Source organism: Nipponia nippon, unplaced genomic scaffold (assembly GCF_047370975.1).
Source record: "Nipponia nippon isolate SJK-2023a ecotype South Korea unplaced genomic scaffold, ASM4737097v1 scaffold_6, whole genome shotgun sequence".
Classification (NCBI taxonomy): Eukaryota; Metazoa; Chordata; class Aves; order Pelecaniformes; family Threskiornithidae; genus Nipponia; species Nipponia nippon.
In genome coordinates this window covers 55101390-55116999 of record NW_028262380.1, presented here as the reverse complement: position 1 = coordinate 55116999, position 15610 = coordinate 55101390, and the positions used below count along the sequence as shown (strand labels likewise).

The 15610-nt window shown below is 44.3% G+C and overlaps 2 protein-coding genes across 3 annotated transcripts in view; both read left to right on the top strand.

The window, feature by feature from the left end:
• Positions 1-7448, top strand: part of DNAJB14 (DnaJ heat shock protein family (Hsp40) member B14) — a 28278-nt gene extending 20830 nt beyond the window's left edge. For both annotated transcript variants that reach the window (XM_087735552.1, XM_087735553.1), the window contains 4 exons: positions 283-377; positions 1062-1171; positions 2389-2561; positions 5355-7448. In XM_087735552.1, the coding sequence (XP_087591678.1) occupies positions 283-377; positions 1062-1171; positions 2389-2561; positions 5355-5479 (503 nt within the window). In that variant the 3' untranslated portion in view covers positions 5480-7448. The remainder of the gene's footprint in view (positions 1-282; positions 378-1061; positions 1172-2388; positions 2562-5354) is intronic.
• Positions 7449-10258: 2810 nt separating this feature from the next.
• On the top strand, positions 10259-15477 carry LAMTOR3 (late endosomal/lysosomal adaptor, MAPK and MTOR activator 3). Its single transcript, XM_087736766.1, has 7 exons — positions 10259-10355; positions 10567-10616; positions 10849-10883; positions 11648-11706; positions 12621-12754; positions 13817-13880; positions 14615-15477. Exons 2-7 carry the CDS (start codon positions 10608-10610, stop codon positions 14686-14688), a joined length of 375 nt encoding a protein of 124 aa, XP_087592892.1. The 5' UTR covers positions 10259-10355; positions 10567-10607; the 3' UTR covers positions 14689-15477.
• The last annotated feature ends 133 nt before the right edge of the window (positions 15478-15610 follow it).

Here is a 15610-nt window from a genome sequence, read left to right as displayed (position 1 = left end):
CTCTTTAATCTGCATGTGTTGCTGAATCCCCAAAATGTGAGTTCAGTTCTTTGGGGTTACTGTGGTGATTCTGCAGTACATGAAATAACAAATCAGTTGACTTGGAGCTTAAACTATTTATTTTAAACAACTTTGAAATTGTAACATATCTTGAAATTGAGTTACTTTATGTGTCGCTGTACAGTACTGTTAAATGCTTTATGTTGTTGCTTCTGTGTTGACCTCTAAATCGTTTTTTGGGGTTTTTTTTCATGATTTAAATGTGGCTATTTCTTTCCTTAGGTGGTGTACATTCATTTTCTAATGGTCGTGCTGGCTACAGTCATCCTAATCAGCACCGTCAGAGTGGACATGAGAGGGAGGAAGAGAGGGGTGATGTATGTTTAAGCACCATTGACTTTAAACTGTGGATTGTGAAATTTGCTGGTAGTCGCTTTCAGTGATGTGACTGCACAGGAGCTCTGTAGTGTAGAGGAGGATTTCTACTTGCCAGTTACATACTTTAAAACTTTGGCAGGTGGTAGTCTTACTGATTGGTAAATAGACGTGCAAATTTGAGAAGATAATAGCCTGGTTTTGTAAATCTGTTGTTCTATGTCACTGTCATACTAGTGACTGGTAGTATTAGCCTAAATATGCCACTAATTCTGATCACTAATCCTTGTCTGCATTTAAAACTTTATTTAGACTGAGGTAAGAATTGTACTTGAGGCTCAATATTCATCTATATGAATTATATATAGTCCTGTATAATTACATATCACTGTATAGATGAGACCAAATCATGGCATATAATGTTAACTGAATCCAGCTATTCATTTGGTAATTGCTTGTGGCTACATGCTAACCCCTGAACTCTTGCAGCTTGAGCACTCTATGAATATTGTGTATGCATTGGAAAGTTAAGATAACATCACGGTGTTTGCAGGTTTGTAGTTATAGTTTTCCTAGCAGCTTTTGATGGTTAAAGCAGAAAGTCATGCTTAGCATTAAATTTTGTCCAATTTACCTATTTACTTGATGCTGTTTTATGAAATACTTGAATCTGTTTTGTTCCTTAGGGAGGTTTCTCCATGTTCATTCAGCTGATGCCTATTATTGTGTTGATCCTTGTTTCCTTGTTGAGCCAGTTGATGGTATCTAACCCTCCTTATGCCTTATACCCAAGATCGTAAGTAATGCTTGATTACATTAGCTTAAAACAGAAGAGAGGATGTTGTAATCAGTGTCTCCCACTTAGAAGCATTTTAGAGAGTCTTCCGTTAGCTGGTCCTTGATTTCCCACAGTGGGGAAAGGGAGGGAAGGTATAGACAAAGCAGAACAAAACTTGAAAGTTAAGTACTAAGAACATGCTGTGAGAATGTAATGGAGAAAAGAGGTCAGCAATACCTGGAGTTTAGGAGGTCTTCTAATACAAGGCAGCGGGTCCATGCAACGTAGCATCTTGCAAAGGTGTTTGCATCTCCATCATATTTAACCGAATCCTGAAACCTGCCAGGGCTCATTATTCCTTTTAGGGGTCATCTGTGCTTCTAGCAAGTGAAGTGCTTGAAAGCAACTTGCTCATCCTTATTTAAGTTTTGAACTAGATGAGGGCTGGGGAAACTCTCTATTCTTTGCTTCATTCTCGGTGATGGTAAAATAGTTTATCTTCATTTTCTTGCAAAGAATTCTACTAGTGAAACTTACCTGTTTTGTACAGTAGGATATTTAAACCTTTTTTCCTTGAGAGAAATAAATAACTTTAATCAAGCATGCAACTAGCTAGTAGCCTTAGCCCACTCGCCATAACTGTTTTAAAGGTCCTTAGTTCCTTGCAGAGCTCTCAGCCCCACAACAGAAAGGTTTCTTTTCTCCTCTCTTATTTCCAGGGTGTGATGTTTTTCCCTTCTGCAACTAAGCTGTTGTGAGGCTTATAAACACTTCTCTGCCAAAATGTTTGCGCACAATCTTTGATTTTTAATCCACAGAATGCCAGCAGGAAAATGGATTTGTCAGGGCTGGCAGAAAACACTAGAATGGAGATGCCTGTACTGGGTTGCTACAGAATAGTGACCTGTTTTTCTTTCTGTTGAGTTTGAATGTAATTTTCTATTACCAAAGCTTATGTTTAACTAAAGAGATATGAAAGAAGTGTCTTACTAACATGGTTTTTTCTTTCAAGATCACGGGTTTAAGCAGCAGAGGTTTAATGTTCAGATAAATGTAGTAATTTTATTCTCTGGCAGATTATACAGCCATTCATTTCATTACTTGCCTTGAAATGGCAAATACAGTGATGTGCTCTTCTTCTGTAATAGCAATATTTTTTTAAAGTGTATTTGTGGTGTAAAAAAAAAAATCAAATAAATAACTAGTCTCTCTCCCCGCTCCCTCCTTTTTTGTAGAAGTACGGGGCAGACCATAAAAATGCAGACAGAAAACTTGGGTGTCGTTTATTATGTCAACAAGGACTTTAGAAATGAATACAAAGGCATGTCATTACAGAAAGTGGAAAAGAGTGTGGAAGAGGATTATGTGTCCAACATTCGTAATAACTGCTGGAAGGAGAGGCAACAGAGTAAGTTTGGTAATACATGTAATTTCATGAAAGCATTCATTACTATAAAAGAAGGTTGCCTCAGGCAAGAATGAAGTGCTTGTATTATTAAAGTATCTAAATGAGAAAGCAAGTGTAAGGTTCCCTAGTGTTTCTCACTTCTAAAAGTGTCACCAGTGTCACTTAGTATCTGTGTTTTACTCAGTGGCCTAACAACCATCTGCAAATCATCAGCGATTTTAACCTGCTACTCTATTAGCTGTGACCATTTCTCAGAAAAATAAAGACTACAGTGAATTGATAATGAGAAAGAAATTGCTCTAAGTTAAGGACAAACGCTAAGAATTCTAATCTCTTTCACATTATTTTATCATGGCAATATCTCATTTCCTTAGGTGCTTTTATGTAAATAAATAAATAAATAAACCAAAAACTTATATAGGTGTTTCCAGAGAAGGAAAAAAATAATCTGTCTTGGACCACAGTGCATACAAACACTGCTTTTCCAGGTGACCAGGGACATGCAGCATGTCCTGTAAAACATCATAAGCTGTAAATCAGTGCTTGATCTTTTGCCAATGCTGAATAATTTTTCTCCCTGGACTTGGTAGCTTGGCTATATCAGACCTTGAAAACAGATGGGTTTTTTTGGTTTAACATCTATTTTTCCAATCTAATTTAATATTCTACAAGGAGCTTTTTTCTTTCAAAAGCCTAGAATTCAGTGTTAAAGCATAAGAATACTGAATAGCATCGTCCATCTCCAAATCATCGTCAATTTTAACCTGTTATTCTATTATCTGTGACCATTTCATGAGCCTTTCATGCTCTGTGAGAACAGCGCTGCTAAAATGACATCAGTGTTGAAACCAGATGGTTTCAACTTTTCAGCTGGTAAACTTCAGTAATAGCTTACCGGATAAATAATTCGTTCATGAACTGTCAGTAAACTGACCAGAAGCAAACAGAATGCTCTTCTCTGAGTGAAATCGGGTGTTGCTGCACAACTTTACCCTCTGCAGTCCAGTGGTGCCACACCTTTCAGCTGGGATGGCCCCTTAGCTTCTCCCAGTTGTGAAAGACAGCCCCGCCATCACAGCTAGTCAAATGCCTGAATAGGACTGCATACCTTCATTACAGTTGGCGCGTACATATACAAATACAAACTGCATTGCCCATACATAGTAGGCCCAATGCTTCCTGGAGGCTTTACGCTCCTTACTCATGAGTACACATTGCTTACATGTAAGTAAATCTCCACAGTTTTACAAATCGCCCACAGGAAAGAACTGTGGGCAGAAAGCTGTGCTGATGGGCCACAGGTTTGCAAGAGAAACACCAGTACTTTGGGGGAAAACACTCAGATCATTGCCCAGAGTATGAGATTTGATCAGAATAATTTTTCCCAGATTTTTCAAATAGAGGAAAGCATCAGAGAATTTTTGGGTATAATTCATAAGCAAATATAAAAAACTCTTGTATTTTTCCAGCTAGGTTGTCCTTTGATCATCTTGAAATGTTTGAATATGTTTGCTCTTCATGAAATGAATACCTCATTTTTCATCTACAAGCAGTTGCTAGATGAATGATTGGTAAACTTATAATAAAATATTTACAAAAATGATCATGGTTGTTAACAAAAAATTAAAGATAAGATACAATCCAGCACAATAAAAAGAGGACATATTATTGGTACATTTTTTCAGCGGAGTGTAGATGTGGAAGGATAGTTTGCTTTTATTGATGTAGTCATTACACTTAGGTTTACTGGCATGTTATATTTGTGTCTCCTGTCATGTATTTACTGTCTAAATATCTTTGAAAATGTTGATACGCAATTTCCACCCGGGGAAGCAAAGAGGAGAAAGAATACCTTTCCCATTTTTCAGCATTTATTCTTGACATGCTTACTTTTTTAAGGATGAACAGAGTCTTGGACAATGCAAAGAGGCCCACAATTCCATATGTACATATTTACTGGGAAAAATGTGATGACTAGAGAAACATCTCACCCTAGTATAAAGAAGAAAAATAACTTGAAGGTGGTGACTATCATGTTGTTTGCTATTTGCAATGTATCAGGTTGTGAAAACTACCCAAATTAATTTTGAGAAAGCGTCCCCTAATAGATTTTCTCTAGAAACAGTTGATATTGTGGTTTTAAGGATTCAAAATACCTGTTGTGTGTTGGATCTCCTTGACAGTTAAAATCTTTCCAGCGTTGATTAACATTTAAGAATGCCTCGGTAATCCATTTTGAGTTGAAGGGCTGGAAAAGATTTTAGAGAATTAAAATGCTCAGCAATGTCAAGCTATTGAACACCAGTATAATACAGAGAGCTCTTTTATTAATACCTCTGAACGCTGGCAGTCTGGAGCAGCATCAGTTGAAGTAATGGGCTTAACATTCAGGATGGATTTTTGGGCACAGACAAGACACTAGAGCTGTCAATAATATGCAAGATCACTGAGTGTGGCCTATATTTGTAGTGTTTAATGAGGTCTGACAGAAGTAGTAGGGGTTGGTTGGTTGGTTTGTTTTTAATCAGGTACCGCGGTATGAAACATGAGGGTGCTGGAAGGCTGTTACCACTTCCCCTGCCCAAAAAGACAAAATGCTTGTCAAGATCCAGCAAAGGGAAGCTGTAGCAGTGCTGTTTAGGTGGTGTCTGTGGGTAGTTAGAATAGACAGACGGGAAAAAAAGGGCAAGGCTTAAACCTGAGGTGTTTTGGACAGATCTGAGAAGGAATGTATCATGTGCGACATATTCAGTTTTTAGCCTGAACAATCTTTTCTCTTTTTTTTCATTAAAGAAACAGACTTACTTTATGCAGCAAAAGTATATCGAGATGACCGTCTCCGAAAGAAAGCAGACTCCATGTCCATGGACAACTGCAAAGAACTAGAACGGCTGACCAGCCTCTATCGAGGAGGATGAACTGCAATTATACACGTACATCTTTACATATGCTGTTATCTCTCTTGTAAATTAAGAAGAGATTTAGTTTCACCATGAATGCTGGAAAAGAAGGGTGGATGTAAAACTCTACTGTGTAGCTGTTTCCAGAAACCTTATGCTGAAATATCATTTAATGGCTTCTTTACCTACTGTGAAATATAGGTAACTTTAATTGTCTAGATTTTACTTCAAAGCTTCTGTGAATTCTTTCAGCAGAGAGAATAGCTCAGAAAGGATGCTATACTTGTAGAGATGTAGTCATAGTGGTTCTCCTCTAACATATTTGCCATGTAAATATCTGTGGAAAGAACACTTTGTGTATATACGAGTTAAATGACTTTCTATTTAAAATCTCAGAAATTTAGTTCCATACAGCATTTTGTCGCACTGATGGAATAAATAGTATGATTACATCGCTCCTATTCAGATGTCAAGTGTGTGGAATTGAAACAAGAATTTTTAATATTTTATCTCTAACTCTATGTAAAATCTTCTAGGTTTACCAGCTTAGAGGAACTTGGTATTTTTAAATATAATGGCATATATTCCTAAATATCTGTTGGGGTATATCGATCTGGTGTAGAGTAGCAGTTAGCTGTTGTAGTTTTTTTAGTGTTTCTAAGCAATGCTGAGAAAACTAAGAACTGCACTAATCTCTTTTCAAAGTAAATATTTGCAAATGCTGTACAGACCATTATAAGCATTGCTTTTAGTACTCGCAACAGTTTACAGCAGCTCTACCATTTGGTATTCCAGTAGTAGTAATTCCATACGTATGGTTAACATGCATCCATAGCTTCCTTAATTTTCACTGGAAAGGTAGAGGAAAACACGCAATAGTAAAATCTTAAAGCTCAAAAAAAAAAAAAAAGGCAACCTGATGTTTTTTTTCCTGGGAGGCTTCCATTTTCTTACTATTTTTTTTATTTCAAGCTAGGTCCCAACACTGATTCCTCAATGGGCCCCACAAGTGGAACAGGGAAATATTGCTAAGGACAAGCTATGTGCCTTTCAACACTTTTGCCAACTATTTAAACGCTTCGCTAGTTTGCAGTATGCTCCTATGGTCAGAGCCATATCGCTTGTCCCTGGGGCGGAAGAGGTAGGGCACGCGTTTCTCTGGGCCAGAATGTCGGTGGACCGACTTTCTAGAAATGAGCACGTGTGCTGTTCGGCTCCTACGTACAAGATCATGTAACTCAGCGGCCTGTACGTGGAAACTATATGCAGCCACGCCTGCTGATGCAAAGAGGTTTTGAAGCAGCTAAGTACAATGTACTTAAAGTTTATGGGAAGTGGGTTGGAAACGTTTTTAGGTTCGGTAGCTGATGTTTTTACATTTTAACAGTGCTATGCAGGAGAGTGTTTCTTGTCTTGAGAATGCCAGGTGGCTCGTAATAAGGGCGGTATTTTTTATTTGAGAAAACTGCTATCTTTGAACAATGCTTTCAGTTTCTGTGGAGCCAAATTCTTCTCCTAAATTGAAAGTTTAAATACTTGACTGACTTCACTGGAATTCCTTCTGATCTAGACCAGGATTTGGCTTTAGAAATACACTAAATGCTGTTGCTTTGAGTGACCCAGAAATCATTTTGCATATATACCTTTTCTAAACTGTCCTGTTGGAAATGTCCTCTATTGAATTGGTGTAACATGAGAGAGACTAGCTGCAGGCTTTTAACTAAGCAGCTAAACCAGCATTCAAGGTGGACATCAAAGCCTGAGGCACAAAGCAGAACTAAAAGCTGCTGAAACAAACAAAAAAAAAGGGTTGCTGTACCGGTTGTCCTTTCTAAGATTATAGGAAAAGTATGCAGAAGTAATGGAAAGGCACCCAAATGTTTGAAGTTTGCAGCAGAAATTTATGGAGAAAACGTGATTCCCCGGATTTTGTAACTGTCCAGAATGTATTGTAATTATACTAATGAAAAGAAACTATCAAAGTACACACTGGTACTCCTGTGTCTTCTTAATAGAAGAAAATTGTTCCAAAGGCTTTAACAAGCACTCGGGCCTTCCCATTCACAACTGAGTCTGAGCTTGCAGGTGATCCTTTAGTTAAGAGGAAGAAGGGTCTATAACGCATTCGTCACATGTCAGAACAGTGAAGTCAGAGTGAAGAGATGGTCTTAGCGAAGCTGCTTATAATAATCGGCTGGGTTACATCAGCCCTGCAGTTACTTCTGCTGCAGCTGAGAAGCAGGTAGAGGGGCAGGTGCGGAGCTGGGTTAGGCTGGTTAGATTGCTGTCAGTACCTCAGCAAACTGGAATAATGCAGTGGCTGCGTCCCGTAGCAACGCAGGTGCCCCAGCAGTTTGAAAGTGAGACCTAGGCTGCTATATTTCATTGGATTATCTATTGCGATTGCCGTTTCCAGAGAAGGAAACAATGAATATGTTTATACTGGTGGAAAAATGCTACTTGGCATTTAACAGATTAAGTAGTTGCACACTTTGAAATATGCAGTAGCATGCAGAAGGATGCTGTTATTTCCTGTAGCATAAAGATTAACCTGCTCTAAATATGGCCTGCAAACGTTCTTTTAATATTCCAAGTGGGTGTTTCCCTCCTCGTGATTGTCACTTTTTTCTCAAGTCTGAAGGTTTTTTCTTCAGAAATGTCATTATCTTCCCTGGTTTTCTTGAAGGAATCTGCTGGCAAGTTCAGAACGAATTTTCTGATGAGCAAGATGCTAATTGGAGAGGGTGGAGTACCTGAATCTTTTCAGATGACCTCTCTTCAGAAGGTGAAGCTCTCATTAAAATAAAATATTGGAAAGAAAAGGGAAAAACAAAACTGGTTTTGAACAGCCTGACGAAAAATCCCTCAACTTTTTTAGCTACCTGGAATTAACTCCTTACTCTTCTTATTTAGTCATTACCTGTATTTAATCTAGAATTAAAGATAGCACAAGCATGGGTTCTTGATCTCTCCTTTAAAAGAGCAAGCAGGAAAGTCCTGCAAGAAGTGACAAATCTTGCCATGATGCTTTGACATAGCATAATGAAAAAGGGAGATGATCTGCATCTGCTGACATACAGCATCAGCGTGTGCTCTATTTACGGAGCACCCTGAGTCACAAGCGAGTTCAGTGTTCACATCTAAGGAACATTTCCCTACAAGTTCTCTAACTGTGTAGGTAGAACAAGATTAAATTTGAATTTTTGACTTTTTTTTTAAACAGTCTTGATTCTTTTACAAGTTTCCCAGAAAAGGTAGAACATTATAGTCACCAAAATGTAACAGATGCATTTCAATAGGCAGCAGAGACAACTTTAAATTATATACATTTTTAATACAATTTTGTAATGAATGCTGTAAAAGGATTAAAATGGGAGGGCAAGAATATGTTTTTTAAGGTTGTTTGTTCCATATATTGCAGTCATCCCCTAAACAGTTGTTATTCTTTCTTCTTGTAGAGCTGTCAAAGAGAGCAGAAGGAAAACGTAATAGTAAAAGCAAACATTTTGTTTAAAAAAAAAAAAAAATCAGTTAATATACAAATTCCTGAAGCTGTAACTTTAAAAAGTACTAGCTTCCCAGTTGTCTAAATCTGGTTAATTGAGTGCAGTCAGTTTTACCAGAGGAAGCTGGGTCTGGCAGCCCGAAGCCCTGGTGCCGTGTCCCCCCTCTACTAAAAATTTACTATAACCTTGCCAGCGCCACCGATCTCCGCGCCTTGCTTCCCCCGTGCTCCTTGGTAAGCCACCGGGTAGAGCCTGGAGAAGAAGCACCGTGTAACAAATGTAACATCTTGTGCCGTGTTTGGCGTGCGATCGAGATGCTTTTGGGAGCAAACAGTGCAAACGTAACGAATACGGGGAAGGAAGATGCCATTGTAAACCCTCCTCCCCATGCTTCTCTTCTCCAGGACAGCCGTGAGCCTTCTCAGTCCGGCGGGAACGGGGTCTGAGTCTCAGATTTCTCCGGATTTTTTAGAAATAATATTAAAATACGATGTTTAGTTACGATGTTATCCTTCATGCAGAATACGCTTTCCCAGGGCGCTGGTTTGCTCGGTGTGTAGAAAGGCGGTCGCTGGCCCTGGAGACCCAGTTCCCGTCGATATTGGCAGCACGGGAGCCGTCTCACAGGTACCTTCGCATAGCTTTCAGTTTCAGGGAAACAAGTGAAATCGACCATTGAGCATCGTGCTTACAAATTTTAAAAAGCCAGTTGCATTTTTAAACGTTTTTAGCGTCTGGTAGGGAATATTTTAATAGGTGAGCGGATCACAGTTGTCCCATTTTCAAAATGGTACCAGCAGCTCACACGTACGAATTTTACGGGGGCCTCTCTAGGTCTCTCCCTAGGGTGGCCCAGCCCTTACCAGACTGCTGTGTCTGCGTGGCTTGGGTCGAGGAGGAGGTACGGGCTCTCGATATTCAAATAAATTTGCCCTTTGGAATGAGCTTCTCTGTGGATTGCAAGCAAGGTGCTTATCTCTGGCTGTTCCGGGCTTTTTTAAAGCTTCACCAGGCCTATACATACAGAAATAGTAGCAATTTTTCAGGTGAGCAGCTTTTTTTTTTTTTTTTTTTTTAAATTTAGGCTCCGGTCCCGGCACCCAAGCGCAGCCCCGGGAGGCCGCAGCGCCCGCCCCGCCCCGCCGTGACCCGCTCCGCGCCCCTCCGCCTGGGGGGCCGCCGGCGGGACCAATCTGGCGCTGCCTGGGCGGGGCGCCGGCGGGGTGCGCTTCCGGGTTGGGGAGGGCGGGGCGCCGGCGGGGTGCGCTTCCGGGTTGGGGAGGGCGGGGCGCCATCATGTGACAGAGGCTTAAAGGGGAAGCGGCGGCCGCGGCGGGGCCCTGCGCCGGGGGTAGCGGCAGCGCAGGGCGCGCCGGCCGCGCGGACAGGTAGGACGGGGCGGGCAGCGCGCGCACCCCCCCACACACACACCCCCGTGGAACGGTGGTCTCGTCCCAGCCGCTCTCCCTCCCCGGGGCGGCCTCTACCATGGCAGCGGGGCGGGGGGGGAGGGGGGAGGCGGCCGGGCCTGAGGGAGGGAGCGCGGCGGGGGCCGCTCCCGCCGCGCCGCGGGTGACCGGGCGCCCTCTCGTCTCGCAGGCCCGCGGAGGTGGCGGCGGCGGCGGCGGCAGGCCCCAGCCATGGCCGACGTGAGTGCGGCTCCGTGGGGCGGTGGGGTGGCGGCGCGGGCGGCGGCTCGGCCGCAGGCCTGGGAGGGGCGTCGGGGTGGGGGCCGAGCGTCGGGGCGGGCACGCCCGGGGCGGCGGCGGGTGGGGGGGCTCGGAGCTCGGTGGGAAGGGAGAGGCGCTGCGGGGGAGCGGGGCGCTCCCCCCGCCCGGTTTGTGTGGAAATAAGTAACGTCGCGCCCGTCTCTGCCCCCAGGACCTGAAGAGGTTTCTCTACAAGAAGCTGCCGAGGTAACTGGGGCGGGGGCGGCGGGCCCGGCCCTGCGGCGGGGGGGCGCCGGCGGCGGGCGCTGGCGCTGCCCCCGCCCCGCCGGAGCGGAGCCCGCAGCTGCCGGGGCCGGGGCGGCGGGGGGGGGTCGCTCTCCGGTTAGCGAGGCGGCTGTCGGACCCTGCCGGGCCGCGGGGCTGCCGGCCCCCGGCTGCCAGGGAGGCGGCTCAGCCGGTGCGCTCCTGGGGCGGCTGCTGCTGCTGCTGCTCCCGTGGGCTGGAAGCACCTGAGGGGGAAGACGGCTTCACCTCCCGCTCCCGCCTTCGAGGAGAAGCGCGGCGTGCTCGTCGTGAGGGGTGGGAAACGCATTCCTCGTGGCTCGGTTGCCGAACCCTTCCGCGTCCCCGCGCCGGCAGTTGCCGGTTGCTGGCAGCGTTGAACAGCTGCGCTCCGCGGCGAGGCGCACGGGCGGCGAAACCGGCCCCTGTTGAGCGAGGACAACGCGCAGAGGCCCTTGCGTGCCTAACGGGACGTCACTGGTAGCATCGGTCCTCTTTCCAAAGCTGAAAGTTCCGTCCCGTTTTCGGTATTTTTATTTTATATTTTTACTGCTCCAAGCGACCACCGGTACTAAACAGAACGAGTCCCCTTCAGTGAAATATTAAATTAGCGAAGGCGTGATTTTTTTCCCGTATTTTCCCCTTCCTTGCACCTTTGTTCAGGAAAAAAGGTCTTTGATACTAATCGGTCTGCTTTTAAAACGGTGCCTCCTCTTCGTTTTTTGCAGCGTTGAAGGTCTTCATGCTATTGTAGTCTCAGACAGAGACGGTGTGCCTGTTATCAAAGGTAACTTCAGCTTCTCGCCGTGCCCTGCAACCGAAATCCTGATTGAACAGCAGGGGGTGGAAAAGTACAGGAGAATCTTCTCTGGTTATGCCCGATACCCGAATATCCAAAATTGAAGAGCTAAATTAGACTTCAAGTTCAGTAGTTGGTTATGTACCGCTTTAAATTTATCCTTTTGTTCATGTATATGCAATGTCCTCAATAATCGTAGGCCACAGGAATTTTCCTCAGTGAATAGGGTTGGAGTGGTGTAAAGTGCTTGTATCTTCAAGTCGCTCGCAGGCTGGTACAAAGTACTAGCAGGAGCTTATCGGTATTTTGTTGACTTGGCTGCTCTGTGCTCAGAAGCAATTGCATTCCACTTTTACATGTTATTTAATTGTTTGCTTTTTGGTACTGTAATTCTTATCATATCTCTGCAGCGATAAGACGTTTTTATGTTGTGGGTAAACTAGTTTAAGAGTACTGAAGAGTACTGATTCAACTACTGCGGATATTTTTATTTTTTTTTAATGTCCCAAAGTATTTAAACACCTAGCAGAACTTGCACATCTTCACCTGTTTTCATGCAAGTGACTCTGTGCCAGTAATCCGTTCAAAGGCTGGAATCGGTGCAAACGGAGAGGGACACAGAACCAAAGTGGCGTCAGCACAGGCTGCGCATCGTAGAGGAAAAGGCTGTTTCTTAGCCGTGCTAGGGAGGACGCTGGCATAACGAGCATCCGTCACGTACAGAATATTAAATGATGTACCGCTCGTGGAGATGGTCCTGTGCTCATTGCGGCAGCGTGTAGCATGTGTTGTGTGTTCCCCAACACCAGATTTGCTTTTGGCAGAGCGCTAAACTGGATAAGGAGTTGTGATGCAGTCAAGAGATGCCATGTAAAAATAAGAATTGTCTTGTTTTGTTCCAGTTGCCAATGATAATGCTCCAGAACATGCACTGCGACCTGGCTTTCTGTCCACCTTTGCCCTTGCCACAGATCAGGGCAGTAAACTAGGACTTTCTAAAAACAAAAGTATCATCTGCTATTACAATACGTACCAGGTGAGTAACCTCCGTGTGGCCTGTTCTCGGGACCAGGCTGTTCCTCAGCAAGGGAGAGGTGGTTTAAACTCTGCTAGATTTCCACCTGGCTGCTATTGAAGTATCTGTGTGTTATTTCTCACACCGCTTAAATGGCTAAGCTAAACTTTCGCACTATTCCTTAAGCTTCTCTTGTATTTCTCAAACCTGAGATTTACTGGTTGAAAACGGTGAATTTTTTCTAAACAGGTAGTCATCAGGAATTTGCAGCAGGCGCTGCTCATGCGGCCTTCAGAATCTGTTACAAAGGGTTTATGTTCTCTTTTATGAACAATATTTGTTTATAATTAGCAACACCTAAAGTTAAATAGGCACGTGCAGCCTACTTCATAGCTGATCTTGCTGCTGGTACGACTTTGAGGGAAGAAAGCTTTGAAATACCACTCTCATTTTTTAGAAGTTGGTTATTTGTGCCCTGAAATCTGTCATCTACTAAGTTTCTGCTCCTTCTCAAGTTCTAGTGGTCTTGAGAGCTTTTTATTATGACTGCAGTAAACTGGCCAACTGTTCAGCCTACAGTATCTAGCTTTGTTTGGAAAAATAAATGGGTGAATGAGTTCGTTCACACACATTGAGTACGTTGCTTTGATTCTCTTGATGCCAGTAGCTCATTGTTGCGCTCAAGGTTCCAGTTCCCCGTTGATGGAAGAGAGAGATTCTGCTATGCACGGCACAGTATTTGAAAACGCTGAACCTGCCTGCGCCCTTGTTAGCCGCAGAGAGTGCGCTCTGCAGCGTTTGCAGCTGAGTTAGATTTCGGGCGGCTAACACTGCGGAACATGGGAGGGAGGGAAAGACCAGGCTTTTCGTGTGCAGCTTCCTGTACTGTGGCGTGAGTTCTGTTGGTGTTTTTAATGGCGAATCTTAAGAAATAGATACTCTGCAAAGTCAGCTCTGCGGCTCTTGCTCCTGCTTGTGCTTTAAACTGAGGAGGCTGCTTGTTTCAGAAAGAAGTTATGTGGCAGAGCCCTGACGTCCAGCCTGTGCTAGCTGCTGGCTGAACACTGTGCTCTCTCCTTGCAGGTCGTGCAGTTCAATCGCTTACCTTTGGTAGTAAGCTTCATTGCTAGCAGCAACGCCAATACTGGTATGTCTTCACATGTATTTTAAATGTTGCAGTATTTTAAGGCCGGGGTGTTTAAATAACTGAAAATAAATTACCCGAGTTTATTTCAAGGTATGTGAACTTTGCTCCTGCGAAGAATTTTGCCAGCATATTGTGGAGGGGAGAAGGGAAAGGTGTGAGTAAAAATTCATAGAGTTCAGGCGACTTGCTGAAGTCGTTATTCTGTTAGGAGCATATTTCTCCTGTGATCAACCTTACCCTTGCTCTGTGAGCATTCACCGCACCGGCAATGATTGTACCGTGCAAACCAGTTGTTCGGTCTCTTGCCGTCCGTTCCAAGCTACGTTCCACGGTAACACGTGCGGCTTCGTCGTCGCCGTTCTGCGGGGTGGGGAAACCCTTCAGCGAGGCACCTGGCCTTCCTCATGCGGGCGCTGGCTGATGGGATTGCCAGCAAAAGGGATTTAATTCTTGCACGGCTGCTTGGGCCTCGGCAGCTGTGGGAAGCAGCGAGGCGACAGCGGAGGCAAGAGCTGCGCTGCAGGGGCTGTGCCCCCCTTGGCGCCGGGGGCTGCAGGCTCCCTGCCTGGGGGTGCTGCCCGCTGCTCCTGGGGAGGGCGAGCAGCGCAAGTGAAACGTTTCGGGTTTTGGAAAAGACTGGCTGTGACTTGGGAGGGGAGGGAGCTGCGGGGACCGGAGAGAGGCTTCTCGGTGAGGTCGTTTGATGGGATGTTCTGTCTCTTCTCTCTTTCCAGGGCTGATTGTAAGTTTAGAGAAGGAGCTCACGCCCCTGTTTGAAGAACTGAGGCAGGTTGTGGAAGTTTCTTAACCTGATGGTGTAGCCGGAGTGCAGCATCCCTCTGCAGCCCAGTGGACAGAAAGATTCAATAATCCTCAGTCAAATAACACGTCTCCGAAGAAATACCGCAGCTCCTTAGTATACTAAGTAAGAGTAAATTGTACATAGTACTGAATCTGAAATGATCTACTAGTGTGTTGTAGACGGGTGTTACTTTAGGCCGTGCTTCTTGTATTGTGCAGTACTGGAGAGACCACCGGAATAGCTCCCATGGAGTTTAGCTCAGCCAGCTGAGCCAGAGCGGCGCGATGCCGTCGGCTCAAACGAGCAACCCGCAGATCTCTTGCTTTACAGGGAACCGGGCACGCGGTGGGGTTTACCCTCCGGGCAGCTACCGCGGCCTGTCGGAAAGCAGATCGGTTGTGTACTGTTATCAAAGATGTGGTTGAAAGAGTGGTGTGAGAGCAAGTCTACTAGCAGTGATGTGTCAGTACAATCAGTAAACATCCCAGCTTTCTTACGTGGGTGATACTTCGGCAAGGGAACGCTACTAATCTGGATGCTAGCTGCGTCCCGCTTCCACTAAGAGGAAAGCGATTTCTATGAAAGCTGTTGCTTTAGGGGTTTTCCTGATGCCCAGATAAAAGCACCCGAGCAATGTCTCACTTCTCCATGGGTTTTTTTGTGTAATATGGTTGTGAAGATCTCATGTCTCATAGTCTTTGTGTGGGTTCATCACTGGTGACACTCTCAGCTCATTTACCCTTAGGTTTTCCTAAGTAAATAAATATAAATAAAATACAGTATTTTTAAATGACAGAGCCTGGTCCGCTCTTCTGTTGTACCATGGTAATCTACAGCACGTTGGCTTTTCTGTGGAGAGAACAGGTCTCTCTAACTGTTTGTAAATGTGCAAAATCCAGCGAGGTTACAGGCTGAAAACCAGCCAGTG

Excerpts from the sequence above, each read along its gene's own strand:
- LAMTOR3 (XM_087736766.1), top strand. Across the intron at positions 11,707-12,620 it reads CGGTGTGCCTGTTATCAAAG|TTGCCAATGATAATGCTCCA; the intron begins GTAACTTCAGCT and ends GTTTTGTTCCAG. Across the intron at positions 12,755-13,816 it reads GCTATTACAATACGTACCAG|GTCGTGCAGTTCAATCGCTT; the intron begins GTGAGTAACCTC and ends CTCTCCTTGCAG.